Here is a 22821-nt window from a genome sequence, read left to right on the forward strand (position 1 = left end):
TATTTATTCTGTAATTATTAGTTTTAAAGGATGTGATTGGCGCACGTGAGAACAGGTAATAAAATGGTTGAAAGGTCTTGGCACTGGAGACATCGTGGACTTCCCTAAAAAAATGATTCGGGTGCGTTTCAGATGAATGTTTAAGAGCTGTAGAAACGTGTTATTACTTGAGCATATCTAGAGATTAATATATAGGCCATATATTTTAGTTATGCCTTGAAAAAAAAACCATATAAAGCTTTCTTTTGCAAACAGTAAAACAAGGCATATTTGTGTAATGTTCTGGCCAAATGCAGACGCACAGAACAGTGAGGGTTTGTGAGCGTGATCACAAACCACATTTCTTTGATCTTTTATCTCTTTATTTACAACCACAGAAAATTACTTAGTCCGTCTCCGCAGCATTTCGTTCATGTGATCTTTATAAGAAAAGTTCATTATTGAGAGTGATGCCACGTTAAATAAACGAAATGAAATACCAACTGGATTAAATATCCCGTTAGTTTGTTTCACCTGCTAAACAAATGCGCAGTGGTCTTAATTTAGACAAGTGCGGGACCGTTCACGCAAGTGTTTCTCGCGCGCTCCGCGGCAGAGCGCGCTGGTGCCGCGTGGCGCAGACCGGGGCGTTATATAATACGCTTTTCCCACGGCGCAGGAGCTTATTGTTGAACATTTCGTTGAACTGGACGTTTGTTTAATGCAATACTGTGCGTGTTTGCCCCATACAAAGCGCACGCTTATCGAAAAACAAAAAAAAGAAAAGAGTTTATTGACGCTCACTTGCGGCCCACGGACTTACGCAGCGTCACGAGCTCGCGGCTGCGGGTGGGATCCATGTGGGCAACGAAATTGTCCTGTTTCTCTGATCCAGGACCTGGGCTCCTCCAGCTGTTCAGGGGACCCACGAAAAAAATGCCTGGATGATTTTCTATTTTAATCTAATAAGCTCTATCCTACGCAATAGTTGCGCCATATTCGGTCGTTATAAAATGCATTCTCCTTATATCAAGACACAAAACAAAATCACAGGTTGGTAAGGTGTGATGAAGCTGATTTACACAAAAGGAAACCATGATTTAGACGTAAGTGTAATCATTTTTTCACACGTAGAAGTATCTGTTTTGCACACGTGTGTCGTCACTCGCACAGAGCAGATGGTTCATGAATCACGCCGAAGAATCGAACTCTGCCCGATCGGAGTCGGGTTTGCGCATAAAACGAGCAGACATAATGAATTTGATTACCCCTGTGGTGCCTCTCTCTGGCAGCGGCGGCACGAGGCACATGTGGCGGTCTGAGAGCGCTCTCTGTCGGCCCACAAAGCAACTGCGTGGTCCTCTTAAAGGGGAGGTCTCGGGATCCGGAAGAGGTTTTTAAGGTGGACCGCTGTTGTTACTGGCTGAACATGAGGACGTTTTGTGTACAATATAGACTAAATAAAACATCAAAACGTAACTGATGCATATTTGTGTTGATAGAGAGAGGCTAGTCAACAACCAGGCCTACTCAGAATGACTCAAAATGATAATATAGGTCAAATGGAAAAGACGGTGTTCTGCAGTTGTACAAAGAGAATTAAAGGGATGTGTTGAAAGCTATAGTCTTTCTCTATCTTGAGCTTTTTGTGTTAAATTAACTTTTGTAGGCCTACCGACTTACAAAAGCGTCAAATGACTGTGCCAATGGTGCCAACAGACAGAAGCAGATCTTATTTCTTAATTCTTATCTGAATTGTAAGCATGACAGGGCTTCATTTGGACATTTATTGACTTCATGGAAATGTACATCTTACTTCAGTATTATATAACAGATGCTTAATCTAAGTGTGAAATACAAACTACCCAAACACATGGGCCAAGTCCCTGAATGTGTGCCAAAACTGAAGAGGAAGAAATATTCGGTTAAATGTCCAGATAAGCTGTTTCAGGCAGCACGATGTAACCGGGCACAAGGACCAAATGTGGAAGCAAACGCGCAGCCAGATCAGCTCCATCATCTTTTACAAGGAGAAGCTGATCAGGATGGAAAACGGTTTTCTGCAGAATAATCAAAATCATCTTTGTGAAAAATAAAAATAATTTTCTTTTTCTAACTATAGGACTATGCAAGGCCATAGAAACTGTGCTTTTCCAACAGAATATCGTGCTAACTTAAAGTCATTTGAAAGTTATAAAAGCCCCTGATCATTTTGAACATACACCCCGCGTCTGAAGCTGACCCATCTACAGTTTAACCACGTTCAACCCTATTTGTTTTGTGCTTCTTATGGTCAGGGTGTCTTCAGTTTCAGGACTAAAGGTAATTAGGTGGGGACTACATTTGACCCCTGCCCCTTGCCTTAAATGCACACAGCGCTGCATCACACACCTCTGTCCGTCATTGTGAACAGCAGTTTATCACCTCAGTCTCGCTTCAGCCCAGAACATTGTGAAATCCTCGGTGCGAGCAGGAGCCATGAGCCCCGGCTTTGCCTTCACAATGTGGAGCTTCCTCTCTCTGCGCTTTAGCGGGGCAGTTTCCGTGTCCCCGGGGCGCGGGGGCTCATGGTTCCTGGGTTGTGTCTGCGCCTGCAGCGGTGGTCTGTTCCCGGACAGCGGTGACCTTGACCCGGTGGACTGCTCTGGTCTGTGCCAAAGGAAAGGGTGGGTCCTGAGTGAATGAACAATATGCAATTTGTTGTTGTCATCGTCGTCATTGTTGTTGTTGTTTTTAATGCCGCTTAAGTGTTAAATATATGACGCCTGTTAAAATAGCAAAAGTTTAATATAAGTCTACAGTTTTCCAGCAGCATCACATGGCTGGTGAAGGTGGTGCTCAAACTTCCTATTTGGGGAAATTATTTTTCTACTGGCAGCATACTGTTGGGGTCATTTTATTTTATTTCAGTCAATTTATAGTCACAAAATAATTCAAACGCAGTAGTAAAAAGAGGCCTACGTGGGAAAAGTAAAAATAATTATCCTCGTTTAGTGCCAAATGAATGAACTAAATATAAATCACGTTAATCTTTTCTCTGCAGATTCGGCGTGGCTGCAGTGACCTCGTGGGGCTGTTACTGTGGAAACCAGGAGCTGCTGAGCTGCTCACTCTCTGACTGTCCCAACAACTCATCAACACATGTCCCAGGACAACGGTGTGGCTCATGGGTTTAACAAAAAAGAGGTTTCATTCTTTGTCAACATGGATTTTTTGTGTGTCTTGTTTTATTTCCAGTGCTGTGTTACTGCCTGTTGGAGAGGGCAACAGAAATGTGGCTCTGTACCAAACCTCTGGACCGTTTTTGGACAGAATAAGCCTCTCTGTGTCTCCAGACCGGGTCTTCACCAACACAACCTTCACTGTTCACGTTTCTGGAAACTTGGCTGCACCTTTGGACCAGTCGACAGGTCAGTGGCTGATTGAAATGTTTAATTCTTTAATTTCAGTCTTGATATTTTTACAACTAGATGTGACCCAAACTGGTTGCAACATTGATTTGTCAATTATACTTTTATTCTTCTACAAAGCCAACGTATCTATTTAAAATGAAATCATTTTTAACATTTTAATAATAATATAACATTTAAGATTTATTTTGCACGTTTTTTACTTTAATGTTAAATGTCAAAAATCTTCTTAAATGTTTTTTTTTTATTGCACACAATAAAAACACAATAATATTTCAGTTTATAAAAAGGGCTAAAAGTTTTATGAATTGTTCTTTGAGTTTACTTATTCTGTCTGATCTCAAAACTTAAATGCAAATATGTATAACATTTTATTTGTTTATTTTAGGGATATTTGGGCTTGGGCGACAGGACCTCTCTGATGTCACTGTGGAATTCCTGGGAATGACCCCCAAAGGTCAAAGTTCACTGCATGTCAACATTCTGAATCGTGGCTCCTTTAATGTTTCATCCAATTGGAGTTTAGAGGCTCCAGGAACATATGAAATCAGTAAGTCACACATATCAAATTATAATAAATCAATGATATAAATGTTATATGATTAGACACACTTTTTTGGTATTTTGTTTTAGGGGTCGTCGCGACCAACATTCTCTCCTCGATCACTGCTGCTCTCAATCTCACTGTTTTGGCTCAAACACCAGACGCTTTGGTGAAGGTTTGGCATGGAGAGTGTGACTGGGCTCTCACACAAGAGACACTTCAGTCAGACATCAAAAGCACAAAGGTACCAGCAATTTCATATTTTTGTAAAGAAAAAAATCAGTATGTATAAAATCATATATATATATATATATATATATATATATATATATATATATATATATATATATATATATATAAACCAACAACAAAAACCTCCTAACCCTTTTAATTAAGCCTGAATCATTCTTAAACTATTTATTCATTATGCATTAAGTCTTTGCTCATGCTTTATTAAGGCTAATTAAGCAAATAAGTAATTAAGTAATTACAAAAAGTGTAACAAAAATATAACTGTATTTTATTTTCATCTACACTACTATTTCTTTAAAATAATATCAAATTTAAAATATAATGAATTTAATATCCAGGCTTTTAGCATTGAAACAGGATAGAATAATATTTATCTTAATTTGAATATTTTATATTATATGAAAAAGCTCCACCAAAAAACTCCCTAAAAACCTGAAACTTAAAACAGTTAGAAATAAATAAATAATAAAACTCAACTATAGCTAAAATGTCTCATTATGTGTGTCTGTTATATTGTTTCCTTGCTTGACTTTTAAGTCCACTGAATTGGATGCACTTTCAATGATGTCACCCTCACACACTTAAAACCACCAGCTGCCACCAGATTTACAGTGTCACTTTTATCACTGATTACAATGGCCTTTGCTGTAACACCCTTTGTGAAGTTAACATCCACAAAACTCCTTTATTACACCCCATTCAATTCTTTCACACCTCCAACTTTCAATATCACCTTTTGAGTTTTGGTAACTTTCCTTCAATACTCAACCTAGTATGGTTGAGTTACTTGTGTTAAAGTTAAAAGGCCTTGAATCAAAGGAATTCTTCTTCTTTACGCACGTCTTTACAAAAATATGATTCAAGCTATCTTAAAATATAACTGTTTTGCACTTTTTAGCATTGAAAAAAGACATTTGTCTTTTTACTGGCAAATAGCACATTTACAGCAGCTTTGGGACAAAGAAGACAAATATGTTTTTTGTGGTTTCAAATCTTATGTCTTCTCAGAACAAGACTGTGAGAATAAAGGAAAAGAGAGAGGCAGCTCCGAATGGCAATGGTAAGGAAACATGATTATTTTAAAATATAAAACATATGCTGCAAACCATGCAAACATATTTAGACAGGTTAGGTTGTGCAAAATAATTTAGAATATTATTTATTTGAATTATAATTGTTTTTTATTTTTTGTTTTAGATATTTTTACTTAACCAAAATATAATACAAAGAACATAAAAACTCAAAGCCACTGCTCATGGCTTTCAAATATTTATTATTTATTATTATTATTTTATATCCATTTTTATTTACAAATTGTCAATTATGATTTGTGTTTTACTTGTAGCCGATCTAATTAATGCCTCTCTATATAGGCAGATCATTTAGAGAGTAAAATTGAGAAAGTACTGTCTTGTATTAAAAAAACTTTAAAGTGTGCCTCTTTTCCGGAAGTTGAGGTTCATGCTGCAAAGCGAGCCTATTCCACACACACAGAAATCCATTTCTTAGCTGTGACGGATGCACAGGGCTCCATGGAGTTCCTGTGGCACTTTGGAGACTCCACTTCTGCAAGAAACATGTTCAACACCATTACTAAAAAATACAGCAAGCCAGGCAGGTATGAGGGAGACACTAACACTGTAAGAAATAACACTCCTCACATTTATAAGTGATTTAGGAAAAAAAATGATGTTGTTTTCAGGTACAATGTCACAGTTGTCATGGTAACGCCTCAGATGTCCACCACCTCGGAGCCTTTTCCTCTGATAATCCAACAAGCAGTAAAACTAAACCGACTGGTCCACCCGGCCTCTGTGCTGCAGAACCACAGTGTCGTGCTCAGCTGCAGAGTCAATACTGGGACACAACTCAACTTCCTGTGGACATTTGGAGACGGCTCATCCGAACACGGACAGAGCACAGCGAGACACGTCTTTCAAAAGTAAGTGAGGACTCTCTGTTCAACGAGTGCACGCTAAAAAAAAAAAAAGATTTCTATATGTAAAAATAAAAAATCCAATGCGGGTAAAACAAATCATAATGTGGCTGGTAACAGAAACTGCATTAAATGAATAATTAATGAATTGATATTACACAATCTTCACAATAGAACTCTAATTAATCAAAACTATCTAGACACTCATGTAAATAAGTATCGATACAGCTTTAGAACTTTCTTCCTCTATCAGAACTTATATAAGACCACATGGTTTATAAGAAATAATTATATTATAATTATATGTTGAAAAGCAGTTTTTTATGATCATTGTGGTACACACACACACACACACACACACACACACACAATTATTCATGATCTAAATGTCTTATTCTTTCTTGACACAGTTTGGGAGAGTTCATGGTAGAAGTGTCTGTTTTTAACCTGGTCAGCAGCGCCTCTTTGAGAAGTCACATGTTTGTCGTGGACTCACACTGTCAGCCTCCGCCAGTGAAAAACATGGGACCGCTCACACTAAAGGTCTGTGTCCGTCTGATTTGAGTTTGACACAATATGTTATTAAATCGTAATGGTAATTCACTGTGAACCTAAACTAAATTTCAAGACATTTTTTATTAATTGTTATGCATGGCCATTTTTATGTAAGAGACTCTACTTATCATACTACACCTTTAGATAATTCTACTAAAACAGCCCCAACAAAACACTGGTAGCAAAATGTGAATTAAAACAAATCATAAAACATAACATTTAGATGATGTTTAACTGTTTTAGAATATGTATTTAAAATAATAGCAGTAGTTTTTACTTCTGCTATTAGTGTTAGGAATTGTTTTGTGAATGTAAAACCAAAGTGTTCTTTTTTTCTCCCAGTTGCCCAGATATGAACACATCCGCCTGGGAGTGACGTACGAGTCCGAGTTTGATTGTGACATTTTGGTTTCTGGAGGAGTCGAGTACAAGTGGACACTGTACACCTCTGAGGGACAAGTCTTTCCTTTGCCTCATGTAGAGACAAACAGACAAACCCTGGTCCTGCCGAGACACTTCCTCCATTATGACACTTACACTGCAGTGGCTAAGGTACGTCACTGAGCACAAGTCACTGTTGGATCGCAGCAATCGGTGATACAAATCCTGTTCTTTTGTAAACAGGTTAAAGTTGTTGGCAGCGTGGTTTACAGTGACTATAGTGTGAAACTGCACGTGATCGAGACGGCTCCTGTAGCGATCATTCGAGGGGGCACCAATATTTTTATTAACAATAAAAACACAACTGTGGTCACACTGGATGGGACCAACTCGTATGACCCAGATTTGCCTCACAACACAGTAAGGTATAGATACACAATAAAGAAATAAAGAAAAATACATCACCAAAGCACATTCTGGCCGTTTATGAATTGTGTTCACTGACAATGGCAATAAAACCTTTTCTGATTCTGATAAGAAACATTTTTCACAATGAATTTTTCTGTAATATTGTCTTGGAATATGCATATAAAGTGTACCTTAACCTAACTTTAACCTATACTATCACTTATTAATCATTGAACAATAATAATAATAATTTAAGTTAATAATTCATCTTGTTTTTATTATTATACTTTTTCATTTGACAGGTTTAGCTGGACTTGTAAACCGGTCAGCACCATCTCCAGCTCCTGCTTCGAGCGTGACGTTCCCATGTTCTCTGGTGTCATCACTTTTCCCGCCTCTTTCCTAAAAACAAACTATGACCAGTTTCAATTCACTCTCAGCGTAGAAAGTGCAGGACGCTCTGGTTCATCGCACGTCTTCCTCACTGTCAAAACAGACCTGCAAGTGTAAGAATCATTTAACTGATGCATATTTTGTTTGCATTTTGTATGTTATTGCTACGTTTTCTGAATAGTATTTTTTTTTTTTTTTTATTTAATTTGAAGATCTAATATGATGTTTTTAATATTACCAGGACCTTTTTGGGAATTTTACATCAAATTAATGAAGTAAAAGCTTTATATCATGGGCTTTAATTGTCCCCCTATAAATAACTCTTATTGTGGAGCATTCAATTGTAAAGTTTGTGATATTGTTTTATTGTTACCATTGCATTTATTTATAGATCTGCATAAATGTGCTAAATATTTAAGTGATTTTAACCAGAACAATATAAAATACAGTGTAATTATTTGGTGTAATTTTTTGTTGTATGTTAACGTTTTTATGTAGGGAAGTGTCCGTGGACTGTCCTCGTTGCCATAACGACAAAGTGAATTGGGATCAGACTTTCTCTGTCCAGGCCTTTTCCGAACAACATAAAATACCTTCAAATGTAATTCATTTCTCCTGGAGTCTGTATCAGGTCAATGCTTCTTCCAGACCAGCCAACGAAAGTATAAGCACATTTCAACAAAGATATCATTACTAAAATGTTTAAATGTTTCTGAAGATAATGTTTGTATTTTTGTTTTGTTCTAGTCCCGTTTTGCTCCACAGTGGATCTCAGTTCTCCATCCTCCATAAAAGACACAGCGACAGAGACTTCCCCTGCGTCAGCTCCTCGTTATCCGAGGCACCAGAGAAGTAATCAATGACATACTTCAAGTGAACGACTCAAACAAACAATTATTATTTTTATATTATTAAAATAAGGATAGTAGACATGCAACATTTGATCTGTACTGATTTACACAGGTGTTTTGGACCATGGGCCTGACTCTACAATGGACTTTGCCATGACAAGTTCAGGTAACTTCAGGACGCAAATATATAATATTAAAAAAAGTTATGTGATTTTTTTTGTTTGCCAAATTAGTAATACGATAATTGTTTTTTTTTTTTACTTATTTGAAAACCCTCCAGAAGATTTAGATCCATTTGACTCTTCACTTATGTCCTCTGAGTACAATGGGCAAGAAATGATGGACCCGTTTGAATCATCTACTGACTGGGATTTTCCTTTTTCTATAAAGGGTGAGAAAAGTATACATTAAAGTGCAAATTATACACGGTTTAAACTGGAGAGTCTGACATTATAAACCTTTACCTTTATAGACCTACATTACGATTCTTTCTTGAATGCAGAGGAGGGAGAGTCGGAAATATCACCAGGAAGAAGCACAGGTAAAACTGTGTGTGAAATGTGTACAATGTGAAAATATTGATGCAAAAATAGCTCTAGAATTATTTTAGTACTGTTAAAACATTTATAATTACAAAATATTTAGAACATTCTGCATCTACTTATTAAACTAATCATTTAAGTCACTATTATGTTGGAAAATCTCGTTCATTTACAAAGTTTTAATGTTTATTTAACACACAATTATTATTTTATGACACAATAATGATGCAACGAGAAAAATCAAGTGTTTTTTGTTTGTTTGTAAAAAAAAAAGAAGCCACATGTCACATAGATAAAATACATTGGATTAAAATACGATAAGCCACATTTACCTTTTTCCAGTTGAGGATGGCGAGAGCTTCAGTTTGGGGGAGGAGCCGGAGCCCGGATCACACAGGGAGGAGGGCAGTAATCTGGTGAACGTGAGGCCTCATGTCGCGCTGCAGGAGCCCACTTTACTGGACCTGCCCCGCGACCTTGTCCCCCGCTCCATCTTTGAGTCCTACACTTACACAGGTAAAACGTTCAAATTTAACAATGCAGACAAACTCACAAACATTGATTATTTATTACATGATTGTTATTCTCTCTCTCTCTCTCTCTCTCTCTCTTTTTTCTGCAGGAATTTCCTCTTCTCGACTTGATTTGAAGCCGTTCAGTCTGAGGCCTGGACACAGATACATGTTGGAGGTCACGGCAACTCCTCAAAAAAATCATGGCAAGTCTCAACTAAATCACACGCACACGGATTTAAATGTTGACGTGATTGAATTTAGATTCACAGAAGCAGCTCGCGGGCAGGACACAGTTATTCTTTCAAACTAGACCAGCTCCCAAAGGAATGACGTGCCAAGTGCAGCCCACAAATGGAGTGGAGCTACTGACGGTCTTCAGCATCTTCTGCACAACGGGGAAAGAGGTACAACTGGTTTTATCGTCTCATTTACACATTATAGCCAACAGATATTGAAATTGTTGATTTATTTATTTTATTCTCAGTTCTCTATGAACTTTGGGTCTCCTACTGTGCTCTCATTTTGATTTGTCATGCGTTTTACATTTCAGGCCCTTCTAGAAAACATTTCATTCACTGCTTTAAATCACATTATTTTTTCCATGAAATTTGCTTTTATTTGATTATAATTGAAACATTTCACGCCTTTCAGACTACCAGATCTAAACCTGTGTTATATAAAGCATAATTTATGGCTAAACTTGGTCTAAAATCGGATTAAATCATGCATAGTTCTAAATTTAACCCAAAGGAGATCAAAAAGATGAATTGATTTTGTACTGTTCACTTCTGTTTGAAATGTGCTCCTTGAATAAAAGCTTTTACATTCTGTTGTAACATCCTTTTGTCCTTTTTGTGTCCCTACAGTATTTTTTGTATGAATACAGCTTCAGTGTTGGCAGCAAATCTTCACAAACGTTATATCAAGGCTCAGACTTCGAGCACTATTTCAATCTTCCTGCTGGAGACCCAAACGACGACTATAAAGGTAACGCATTCATACAGATGTGTTTAAATTGTAATTGAAAGACATATTTAGTTTTTTTTGTTTATTAATATTTAACTAAAACATACACAGATCATTATTTTACACTATTTAAACTGTAATATTGATCTAAAATACGCTTAATTCTAGAAAAATTGTCATTGACTTCCTGTTTAACTGTGAAGTGATAAGCCCAGCCTCATCATAGTTGGCATTTTACTGTTTTGTAAAATGGCTGTGAGACATTTTGACCCCTACTATAATAAACACATGTAATAGGGTGGGGATAGGGGGTAGGTGAAAACAGGAATTTTCTAAGGCTCAACTGCCGGACAATACAGGATCATGTGAACATACATGAACCACTCAAAATACAACTCAGAGGAAACTAATGAGAGGGGAACTCTGTTATCACATAGTTTAAATCATATAAAAGCTGATTTGATAAAATATGTCCCCTCTAAAATGTTTCTATAGTTACCATTTCCATGGAGATCAGGAGCAGCATCGGTGGAGGAAGCACTCGCCCCTGTCCCGTCACTGTCAGAGTGCAGCCACAGTTTGTGACAGACACGTTTTCATCCAGTGATCCAGTACTGAATCTGTAAATTATCATCATAAATGACTGGAAACATTACAAATAAAACTATGCTTACCTAATATCAACATACTAAATTGCAGAATAACAACATTTTGATCTAACTTTGAATGCGTTCTCTGCAGTTCACAGACAGCGTTGAGAATCCTCTCCAGACGACTTGGGAACAGTCTTGAAATCCTAAATTACATCCGTATTGTCACAAACATCTTGAACAGACTGAGCCTGGAGCCTGAGGTCAACACACAATCCCAAGTACTTTTACGTAATACACTTGTTTGCATCCTGTGCGACGTCAAAACTATTGATCAGGTATTATTTCATCATTAAATATTTATACGCGATACAAAGCTATTATGGTAGCTCTATATATAACTAATGCATTTTATCTCCAGGGTTCCATCTTAGACACCGTTAATATACTTGAAAACCTTTTGCAAATCCAGAATCAAGTAAGTTAATTGCGAATTTTAAAGATTTCCAAGAATGCAATATAGGTTTTCGTTCTGACTCAATCTTATTCCCTGTTGTGTAGGTAACATTAGCAACCATAAGTCAAGTTATCAGTCTCATGCACTTCATCACAAATCAACTGCGTGTGGACCAGATGACACTGACCAGTATGATCCGTCTACTTTCACACAATCTGAAGACTGTCACTACTTACGACATTACAATTACTGCAGCTGAAATGGAGCCATACTTTTCCAATATAGCAGGAAATAATGCCATGTCTATAAGAAATGTCTGCTTAACACATCACACTGGTTCCTTGAATGGACTCAGCCTCGCTAAGCATCTTGTAGACAGTATTTTGCACATCATCTCGTTATTAACACTGGTAAGAAATACGACTAAAACCGAAACACTTATATATACGCCTTTATATCACATGATTCTTAATATAAATTGCTTTTTCAGAAATTCGTCTTGCTTAACAAAATAGAAGAGTTCAAAGTGCGTGCCAGCGTTGTGTCTGTATACGCCACACACAGAGTTCAAATGACCACAGTCAGCAGTGGTTTTTGTGTTTTCTACTTTCCTCAAACCTTTGTGCGCCATCTTGACACATGTGTGATCAGTGTAGTGACTGAACTCAACCAAAACCCCTACATTTGGGCTCAATATCCTGGACAGGTAAGAACATGATGTGTGAGTTTTTCCATTGTGGCAGAGATTAAGCATATTGATCTTTGCATATATAAGGTATAATTGTGATTTATTTATTTTAAATTAGTGGACAGGACCAGTGTTTGAACTAAGTTTGTTCAGATGCAGCACAAGAAGGAAGATTCCTATTCAATTCTTAGCTGAGCCTTTTGAAATAGAAGTACGACCCCAAGAAAAAGTAAGCCTTTTATTAAAAAAAACAACAAAAATAAACAAAATGTATTAAAAAGTAACGTTATCTCATTCTTTTCAGCAAACCGTAACTCCTGAATACACTCTCCAACCCTTCAAGATCAACTACCACAGCTTTAATATTTCCCATGAGCACTTGCAACATGCGATTCAGTTTCATGTGCAGTTCACTCCGACGGCCACCAGGGGGTTTCCAGTCATGCTTCTTTTCAGGTAAATACAAACAAATGCACTGTTTATTCAATAGGAAATGTATTTTATAATGTGTTATTTTTAGGTTTGATGCTTTTTAATTCTTTTTGATACTACATTTAGTGTTGATTACTAATTTGTTTTTAAATCCTACTGGTGACTGGGACTGTTACATTCAGTCAACAGTGTTAATTACTGATGTGCAGAGCAGAGGGATTGTACCAAATTTGCAGGAATAAAACGTTTTCTTCATTTGAAAGGATGTTTGCAAAGCCGACACCGACTGAACACCATTTACGCAAAATACATACCTGGGAGAGAAGTCAAATTCACATGACGCTGCCTTCGTCCTACCTCAATGGTGAGAGATTTTAAGACAATCTGCTCTTATTTGACATGATATCAATCGTCTGTTTTCTCTTTAGCTGGTGGGGTTGGATACCTCGCCCTCCTGAAAGCTGATTTTGAAAGGCCTCACAGATGGAGGGATACAAAGGTCAGTTACAGAGTGAGAGTAGAGAGGAGCCAGTGTTTGTCCTGGGACACGCACAGAGGGACGTGGACAGACCGGGACTGCAGAACACAGACTGTAGACACATCCTCCAACATCAACTGCAGGTGGGACGGTAGTGTGCATGTGCTTCTCTTTTGTGGTGGATTATAGTTCTTAATCAAAAACTCACAGTATCAGCCCGAGATAAGTATTAAGATAAGATAAGATAATCCTTTATTGTCCCACATGGGGAAATTATAGTATACATATCCACTCTTCGGATTAAAAGGTAAATGCCTGTTGCTTTGTGCTGTCACAGTTGCACAAACATCACATCAAAATTGGGATTAAACCTTAAACAAGGACTAGAACATGTCAAATCAAGTCAACATCTGGACTAAACTGGGATCAAACCAAGACAAGTGTGAACACATCTGTATATTTGGTAAAACAAATCATTTAAATTGTAACACCACATCATTCACTTTTGGGCCTGACTTTGGGAATAATGAATTGATAAATCCTTTGTTTGTCTTTAGCTGTCGTCAGTTGCATCCAGTGACATTGAGGCAGGAGCAGATTTCTACCAACCTCAACACTGGAGACATAGGAGGCTTTTTAAAGTACATTTCACACAATTTGAAAGCTGATGTAATTATGTATGTATTTATTGCTCTTTCTATGTGTCAGTGTGTGTCATAACTGGACAGTGGTCGTCGTGCTGGTGCTGGGTGTGGCCTTCTACGTTCTCGCACTGGTTTTGAGTCAGAACGCTGATGTCGTCCCTGGGGAGAGAAGGGTGTTCTATCTGTGTGATAATGTACCGAGTGAGCCGTGTCTTTACGCTGTCACCCTCCACACCGGCCTCTGCTCCGCGGCAGAGATGAGTGCAAAGGTACGGGAAGGGGTTCAGGGATTTCAGGTCTATTTTATGGACAGCTCTGCAGCAAATGGAGGAGAAAACAATGAGATGACGATTGGCAAATATTCAGAGGCAGAAAGTAAAAATAAACACAATAGGTAGTGCATTATTATGATTATGATTATTATTATTACATATTTTTGTTATTATATTTTTATGATATTATTTTATTATCATTATTATATTTTTATTGTATTATTATAGAATTTTATTTATTATATTATTTATTTTAAAAAAATCTCTCTCGTTTAACAATTAATGTTTAATTTATAGTAGTAGTTCAGTCATTTTGCAGCCTTTAATTCTGCTGCCGATCAATTGTATTAAACTATTAAGTGCATCCAGCTTTTCTAACTGTGAAAATGCATGGCTAAATCTATAAATCTGTATCATATATAATATACTTTGCACACAGGGAGGGCCATGTGCACTACTTCCCCCTTTTCCAACTCCAGGACAAATGCATTTGCAGCATCATCAACAAGTTACCATTGCACCATTACTGAGAAATAATTACTTCTATCTTAATATAGTGTTTATAAACCAACCGGTTTACGCTCGGCCAAAATGTATTAATACTTATAGATTTCAGTTGTAAATGGGCCTGCTACCAAGTGACAACGCCACTTTTGAAGTGTTTCCTTCAGTTTAACAGTGAAATATTCATTAGCTTTTCTTTACATCCTCAATATATTCAGTATAATGTGATATGAACCGGTATGTATAGTTTTACAACCTGTAAACTGTCATTTTGAGCTCTTCAATTTAAGATTCACTTAATCTTGCATCAATCCAAGTAATCTATCCAAGCAATCTGTTTTACATTTACCTGTTACACATACATACCTTTTTCGTTGTCTTGATCTTCTCTGTCATGTCGACACTTCCTCTTCAGCCCATGATCTACTGAAAAAAGAACATGAATATTTTAACAAAAGTGAGAATGCCAGCTTTGAGTTTGCTGTGTAAATTAAGCAGTTAAACCACATCCATCAACTCAGCTCTTCTCTGGCACTTTATCTAACATCCATCACTCTAATCACATTTCAGTTTAACATGCTACACACAAAAAAATACCTGTTTTTCCCTCCCAGAGCCTCCTTAATTTAGCCTTTTGCCCAGTCATCATCAACTCCTTCAGCTCTGCACAGACATTGATGAGTTGCTTTTACTGTTGCTCCTCAGCTCATGATAGGCCGAGAGAGAGCAGCAAAAAAAAAGAAAAGAAAAGACAGCAAATGTCATGTTTTTTCAAGTATCTACATCCCATCTGTAATGATGTGTGAAAATATCCAAGAAGCAGTAAAAATAGCACATTTGTGTACATCAGATGGCATGATTATATGGCCTGCTTATGGTACATTGGTGATAATGAGCTTTTTTTTTGCCAATTCTTTTAACTTTTAGGTTTACGTAGTGCTTTGCGGAGAAGATGGGTTTACTCAGATGAAAGAACTTCAAGTCCCAGGATGCACTTTATTTAGAAGAAACTCTCAGGACACTTTCATTATCAGGTAAGATTTATTATACAGTAACATACAGTTTTGTTTTGTCGAATCCACTGACTCCCATGTCTAGTCATGCTTCATTCTAATTTGTGAGTGTTGAATGTTTGTATTTTAATTGCATCTAAATTATTTGACACACATTTTTCTATGGCTCTTTCTTTCCTTACAGTGCAGCTGAGAGCCTGGGATCACTGCGTGGGATTCACATCTGGCACGATAACTGTGGACAAACTCCGACGTGGTTCCTCAAACGTGTGGAAGTGTTTGAGGTGACTGTGCTCCATAGTTTGCATCAATAGATTCATTCTCTAAACCTTGAAACAGCTAATGTGAATGCTTTTGTGTGATATTTAGTTGAACAGGGCTCACCAGGTTAAGGGGCGTTCATGGCTCTGTGACTGTGGGTGCTGGCTGGCTGTGGACAGGAGTGACGGTCGAGTGGAGCGAATGCTGAGAGTTTGCAATGAGAAAATGGGCTTTGGAAAGGCAAGACATTGGTTTTCAGCAATTTATTTATTCAATTATTTGTGAGCATACACTTCAAACTAGGGCTGCAACAAACAAATCCATTAAATTGCAACTGGTCAATACATGTACGTGACGTGAGCTGAGAAAAGAGCTTTTATGGCTCAGATAGAGAAGTAACAAAATGAAAATTACACGGGAAATGTGTAGATTTAGTGTTTCTGAGGAAAATACAGTTTTGTCTGTAAATATACTCCATCTGGATGTCCTCAAGGGGCTTCACTTCTGCTTCATTTGGTCAAATTTAGTAAAAATCTCATTGACAGGCCTTTTGCGTTCATAACAACTAACCAATTAATGAAAATAATTCTAGATTAATTGATTAGATTGTTAGTTGCAGCTCTATTTTAAAATGTAGATCATTTTAGTTATTTATATTTTTGCTTATTTTTTTATTGTGACTCGTAATTTTGTATTTTTAAATGTTTTAAATGTCATTCTTTGTAAGTAGCCTTTCTTTTACAATTGTTGCATGCACCCTCTTTGTATGGAGCATGCTGCACTTTATTATTGTGTAGAAAGGGAATCTCTGCACTGTGAGATACACAAATATCTTAAAATTAATTCTAAAAACACCATGGTGAACCTGATGTACTTTTGCACGTGTGTACTTCCAGATGTTGTGTCTCAAAGTGTGGGACTACATGGCAGACTTCCACATCTGGATATCCGTTTGCAGCTGCCCAAACCCGAACTCTTTCACACAACGCCAAAGAATGGGCACGTGTGTTTTACTGTGGCTGGGCTACGCATGTGTCAACGCTTTTATCATATCACAAACAAATAACACGGTGAGTACGTTAGCTGCACCTGGTTTTGAGAGTTTCTGTCGTAGATTCCCTGTCAAGACCGAACTACCCTCTGGTTAGTGGGCAAACACTTTACCCACGGCACCACTGTCGCTTGTAGCTTATGATATTAAATTACTATACTCTTCATTCTATTACTGTGCAGTGAATAAACTGTCTTCATTTCAGTGATGTGTGATTTGGTAATAAGTGTGTCTCTCTTTCTCAGATGCATTTGGAGCTGGACATTAAATATTTATCAATGAATGTGGTCACGACAGGGATGTTAAGTGTTGCGTTCGTTCTGCCGTTAGCGACCTTATTATCCTTTATGTTTCGGCTCAGTCCAGTCAAAATGATGAGACTGTCCACTCAGAGCACAGGGGTGACCAAGACAGAAAGTTTTAATGGTAAGTTAGGTTATACATTTGTGATATATTGTTTTAAGGGTTAAAAAAGTGTGGCTCTTTGAGTGCCCGTGGTCTAATCTAAGACCTACAGAGAGCGGAGGGTCACTATGCCCTGCGCTTGTGTCACATTTATTGATTGTCTGTCCCTCGACTACGGACTGATTTGGGGAAGAGAGGCGTTTGCTTATACTGCTCCCACAGCTTGGAACTCTCTCCAATCTGAACTGAGGTTGTGTGAGTGGTTTCACTGAGGGTTTTTTCACTCCTTTTAAAAAGAAAAGAAAGAGCAAGACTCCTACGAACATTTTCTGTGCTTTTAAATGTCGTTTCTTAAATGTCTTTTAATAATTGCGTGCTGCAAGTTTTGCCACATTGGCCCAGGTCACCCTTGAAAAATAGGCTTCAAACTCAATGGATTTTTACCTGGTTAAATAAAGGTGAAAAAAGAAAGAAAGAAAGAAACTGGAACTTTAGAGCTCATTTAAAAAAAATGCTAAATAAGGATACAGATTTGCTTTTACGTTGCCGACATTCACTTGCAAAAAAATGAATAATTTTTAAATTCTAATTTAACATTTTGTTGTTTGGTCACAGATGCGCCTTCATTGAGCACCACTATGTTTGAGCTGTATCGCTCTTGGGGCGGCCTACACCACTGGGTTCAAGAATCATGGAGAAAGAAATACCAAGTCAGATTCAACAATCAATTTAATGTTAATTTTATTCTTCAATCAACTCCAATTGACTTTGTTTTATGTACTTTTTAGGATACAGATCTTTCATCAGTCTCCAGTTGGAGTCTAGATGATAAAATTCTTGATGAGATCCAAAACAACATGGCAATAAGTAAAGAGGACATTGTTATAATCAACGGTGGGGACGAGACCCAGGATTTGATTAGAAATGTGAAAAAGCAAGAAAATGCATCTAAAATCATCAAGGAAAGTTGGAAAGAGGATCGAAAAATGTGTCAATGGTTGAACTATGTGGCTTGGACCCTTTGGCTGCTGTTTTGCATGTCCTGCCTGGTTTCTTCTGCTGTCTTTGGAGTGAGGTAAAGTCAAAAACCATATCATTACGTTTTATTTATATTTTTTATGACACAATTGTAACCACATACGTCTTTTTGGGGCCAGGTTTACCCACAGAGAGGCAGTGCTTTGGATACAATCACTTTTCTTCTCTCTTTTGTTTTGCATTTCCTTCATTCATCCACTACTGGTAAATAGGAACAACAATAAAGAAAATATATGGCCAGACGGATTATAATTACATTTAATCCTAGGTTTTCACAATGGCCCTGGTCGTTTCAATGTGGCACAGAAAAAGCACGGATATATCAAGCTTTTCAACCCGACACATGCATGAAAGTATTTACAAAGCCATTCAGAACTGGACTTTGAGTCGAACAAGAACTCCAACCCTCCTGAAGGTAATCAAAATTGTCAACCAAACTATTATGACACAATTTCAATATATATTTTTGTATCAGTTACTTGAGGCTCGACAAAGGCAGCGCTTCTTGCGTCTTGTGCGCCCCCCAACTTCAACCGAGCTCAGAAAATCTCGCTGTAAGAGGAAACGAGACGGGCTTATTCGTCAGACAGTGTGGTGAGTGTGTGCAAATACTTGAAACATTGTTCAAATATGACATTGTGGTTTCTTTTATTTAGGGATTGGTTTGTTTTTGCCTCGATGCTCTTGCTGATGCTGTGTGTAACTTATGAGAGCTCTTCCAACGACTGTTACAATCTCAACAGAGCTGTCAAAAAACACTTTATAAGGTATTTTGCACTTATAGTTTACTTACAATCCCTAGTTATGGTTCATATTAGAGATGTTTTTAATTTACAGTGGCCAGAACAGCTTTATGTGTATTCAAACATATGATGACTGGTGGAACTGGGCACAGACCAGTCTCATTAATACACTCTACAAAAATACATCAGTCACAGCTAAGGTAAATATTAATACCATTTATTTTTTAACATTTTACTGGCTTAAATTTGTTCTTTACTTTGATGTAGTTTGCCTCAAAGTCACATATCTTAATGGGAGAACCTGTCCTGTGGAAAACAGAAGCAACACGACACAAGGAAGTAAGTGGTCACTATATGTTTTCTAATCTATAATGCTCAATATCTGAAATGTATCAACGTGCTTGATGTTGGCCGTACATCAATGAGTTTTGGATTCTAAATGTATCTGTACTATTGACAAATTGTCGTCACATCTATTTGAAAACGAAGACAGTGTTGGTTCATACACGCTCTGACAGTTTGGATGTTAAAATGGCATCGAGAGAAACTAAAACTTGTTTGGGGCCCACAAAGTAAGAATATTTTTGTTTTACTACATATATACTTCATTCATTCCGTTCCTACAGTATAATATTATGTTTCAGGAGCATTGCTGAATATAACCTTAAACAGCTACAGACAGAGCACTGGATAGGCAAAAGTACAGTGGTCCTGAAGGTTCATTTTGCCCTGTTCAGTCCGGCTCCAAACTTGTTCACCAGCGTCACTCTCAGCGTCAAACCGAGTTCCTTTGGGGTCCTCCGGCCCTCAGCCAGCGTCCAGTCTGTGCAAGTGTTGGATACGGTCTCTCAATCAGACTATGCGGTTATGGCCTGTAAGGTATGTGTGGTTTTTATATATTATTTATTATTTATTTAAATTGTGTTTTTTTTCCAATATGACTTATATAAATTTGCAATATGTTTGTGCTTGTCCAGCTTATCTTTCTGATCCTTTTATTCCTGCGTTTGTACCATCACATTTGTTCGATTGGTGAGAAAGGACTGTTGAGATACAGCAAGATCTCATGTAACTGGTTAGAAGTGAGTCACACACATATTATTGTTTGTTCTGCATTTTATTTTGAATGAAAAACAACATGTAAGCTCACTAAAAACAATATTGTACCTCTTTGGCAGGTTAGTGTCTTCGCAGTAGCCACTGTCTACTATATTTACGGCATTTATCGGACTGCACTGGTCAGCAACATCGCAGAGTTGCTGCAAAGACAAAACAGCAAGACACATATTGATTATAGTCAATTAGCCACATGGGATCAGGTGAGAAGGGTTAAAGCGACTGGATAGTGAGGACAGTTATAGTGGAAAAGTAAAAGATTTAAAATATAAGAATATATAAAGAGGACGTATTTACTATACTTCTATTACTATAAACTTTTCTGGTACTTATCTCCATGGAGATTGATTTAATTACGGACAAATATACCTCAGAACAGCAGTCTAATTTATAAAGTGTTTTACAAATGTGACTTTCCGCATTCATTTTGTCATCAATAAAAAGACACAAGTTCAGAACTTGGCAAATCAAGGCTTTCAGAGACGGAGAAGGTGATTCGTGCTCAGAGAGAAGACAAACAAGCAAGTTTGAGCAATTTAGTAGAAGTTTGTGTTTTGTCCATATCTAGACTTCTAGTAAAAACCCACATCATGTTTTACTGATTAGACCCTGAACTGTAACTTAGCACCACCTGCTGGTCTCAATGGAGATAGGTAAGTGTAATGCTATGGCGAAACATTGTGGGCAAAGCTATGACATCTCCATGGAGACAAGCACGTGGTGTACCCTCCACCACATAACAAATGTATGACTAAAGTGCATCTTTAAAAAGCCATAGTAAATAACCAGAATGTCTTCTTGTATGTTCAGACGTTGCGCAGCCTTCGTGGCACATTACTTTTCCTTCTGACCTTGAGATGTGCCACTTTGATAAACAAGACAAGTCTCCCGACCCGCTCCATCCGCAGCCTCTTCTGGATGTTGGTAAAGATACTAAACATAAATCACAGCTTACTACTGTCAACGTGAGCTAAAATCTCACTTTGTCACAGATTGCAGGTCTGATCTTGGTAGCTGCATGGTCGTCCATGGCAACGCTATTCCATGTCCAAAGCTCCTGGGTCCACAACTTTATCTTTGCAAAAGCCAAAACTTTGAATTCAAGAAGACTCATACTTCATCATGGTTTCATTTTTGTTCTGACCAGACTAGTGTGGGCAGCTCTGGTACGTTTTACAAAGAACTCTTTCATAATGACTTTAGAGCTGATAATATAGACTGATACTAAACAGGAAAATAAACGTGCATATAAAGAGAAATTTAAACATATTTTTCTCCCCTAAAGGTTATAAATATTGTGTCTTCATCTGTAAAACATGTGCGTCGAAGAAGAAACATGTTCAATGCAGAAGACTTGGTTCAATGCATAAAAGATAAACTATTTTCAATATGGACTTGCTCTGTACCGACAGATCATAACAGAGAGAGAAAGGTGAGAAAACACAACGTAAACCGATATTTAATACTGTGCTTGATGTAAAATACTAACTTAACACTCTTTCAGACGTATCACTTTGAGCAGTTTGAAAGTGTATTAGACGAACTCTTGTTTAAACTCGACGTCCTGTCTGACTCTGACCAAACTGAAGCGAACAGAGAGGACAGTCCCATCTTACCAAGGCAGGATTCAGCCAAAATAGACGCACAGGTAAACAACACAGCAAACAGGATCTATGGATAAACTATTTAGAAACACATATAACACAGCCTATTTTTTTAGGATTGCCTGGGGTCTGAAATGACAGAACCTTTATCCTCATCTCAAATGTAAGAAAATGAATTTATAGTTACAATATTAGTAGGAAAGATCAAAATGACCTGTGTTGCTTTGTTTTCCATTCACATCCTCAGGTCTGAACAAGATGAGCTCAGTCATCTTCCTCCAAAACGCAGAAAAGGAGAGGAAATGAACAATGTGCATGAACATCAAATGAAATGTCTTAAAAACATAGAAGAAAGAGAGGTGGAAATGTCAAAGGAACAGTTTACGTTCATGTCAAACCCAGCTAAATCCTCAGAGGTGGTTGTGGAAGTGCTCGTACATACAGAACAAGATATTTAAGAAGCTATAACTTTGAAAGCAACAACAAAATAAGCTTCTCTAATAAATACATCTAAAGTGTTGCACTGTATCTACAAAATCTTTGACAGTGTTAAGAATGTACAATGCTAAACTAAAATCTGAGAGCAGTCAAAATAAATAAAGCTTTACTCCAGGATGTTGTGAGTCTATTTGATGTTTATGTTGAGTTTTTACAGTTTTTACTTGTTAATATCTATGACTAGTGCAGGCCTGTGTAAGTATTTGTGAAGGGTAGAGTTGTGATAAGGACACATAGTGATGAATGAAAGGCCCAATCACGTCCCACAACGTCTCAAAGTCAGGACTTGAGTGGC

The 22821-nt window shown here is 37.5% G+C and overlaps 1 protein-coding gene across 1 annotated transcript; it reads left to right on the forward strand.

The window, feature by feature from the left end:
* The first annotated feature begins 1961 nt into the window (after nt 1-1961).
* LOC140364323 (polycystin-1-like protein 1) lies at nt 1962-22105 on the forward strand. The gene is made up of 48 exons (XM_072450420.1): nt 1962-2034; nt 2420-2645; nt 3023-3136; nt 3217-3389; nt 3778-3939; nt 4023-4177; nt 5194-5245; nt 5638-5803; nt 5888-6127; nt 6532-6664; nt 7019-7228; nt 7301-7482; nt 7768-7971; nt 8357-8520; nt 8606-8710; nt 8822-8875; nt 9594-9767; nt 9874-9949; nt 10026-10170; nt 10633-10783; nt 11228-11354; nt 11474-11660; nt 11744-11800; nt 11884-12189; nt 12270-12485; nt 12586-12696; nt 12772-12923; nt 13163-13263; nt 13328-13520; nt 13935-14018; nt 14086-14290; nt 15725-15831; nt 15995-16094; nt 16180-16311; nt 16968-17141; nt 17368-17548; nt 18143-18237; nt 18316-18602; nt 18685-18769; nt 18834-18980; nt 19041-19159; nt 19222-19332; nt 19953-20187; nt 20286-20390; nt 20487-20627; nt 21235-21348; nt 21710-21856; nt 21929-22105. The coding sequence occupies exons 1-48, from the start codon at nt 1962-1964 to the stop codon at nt 22103-22105; spliced, it is 7155 nt and encodes a 2384-aa protein (XP_072306521.1).
* The last annotated feature ends 716 nt before the right edge of the window (nt 22106-22821 follow it).

The sequence above is a fragment of the Eucyclogobius newberryi genome, unplaced genomic scaffold (genome assembly GCF_026437365.1).
Source record: "Eucyclogobius newberryi isolate DKJ021-1_F unplaced genomic scaffold, fEucNew1.0.hap1 SCAF_18, whole genome shotgun sequence".
Classification (NCBI taxonomy): Eukaryota; Metazoa; Chordata; class Actinopteri; order Gobiiformes; family Gobiidae; genus Eucyclogobius; species Eucyclogobius newberryi.

Excerpts from the sequence above, each read along its gene's own strand:
- LOC140364323 (XM_072450420.1), top strand. The coding sequence starts at position 1,962 with ATGTGGAAGCAAACGCGCAGCCAGATCAGCTCCATCATCTTTTACAAG. Across the intron at positions 11,661-11,743 it reads ACGTCAAAACTATTGATCAG|GGTTCCATCTTAGACACCGT; the intron begins GTATTATTTCAT and ends TTTTATCTCCAG. Across the intron at positions 12,486-12,585 it reads GGGCTCAATATCCTGGACAG|TGGACAGGACCAGTGTTTGA; the intron begins GTAAGAACATGA and ends ATTTTAAATTAG.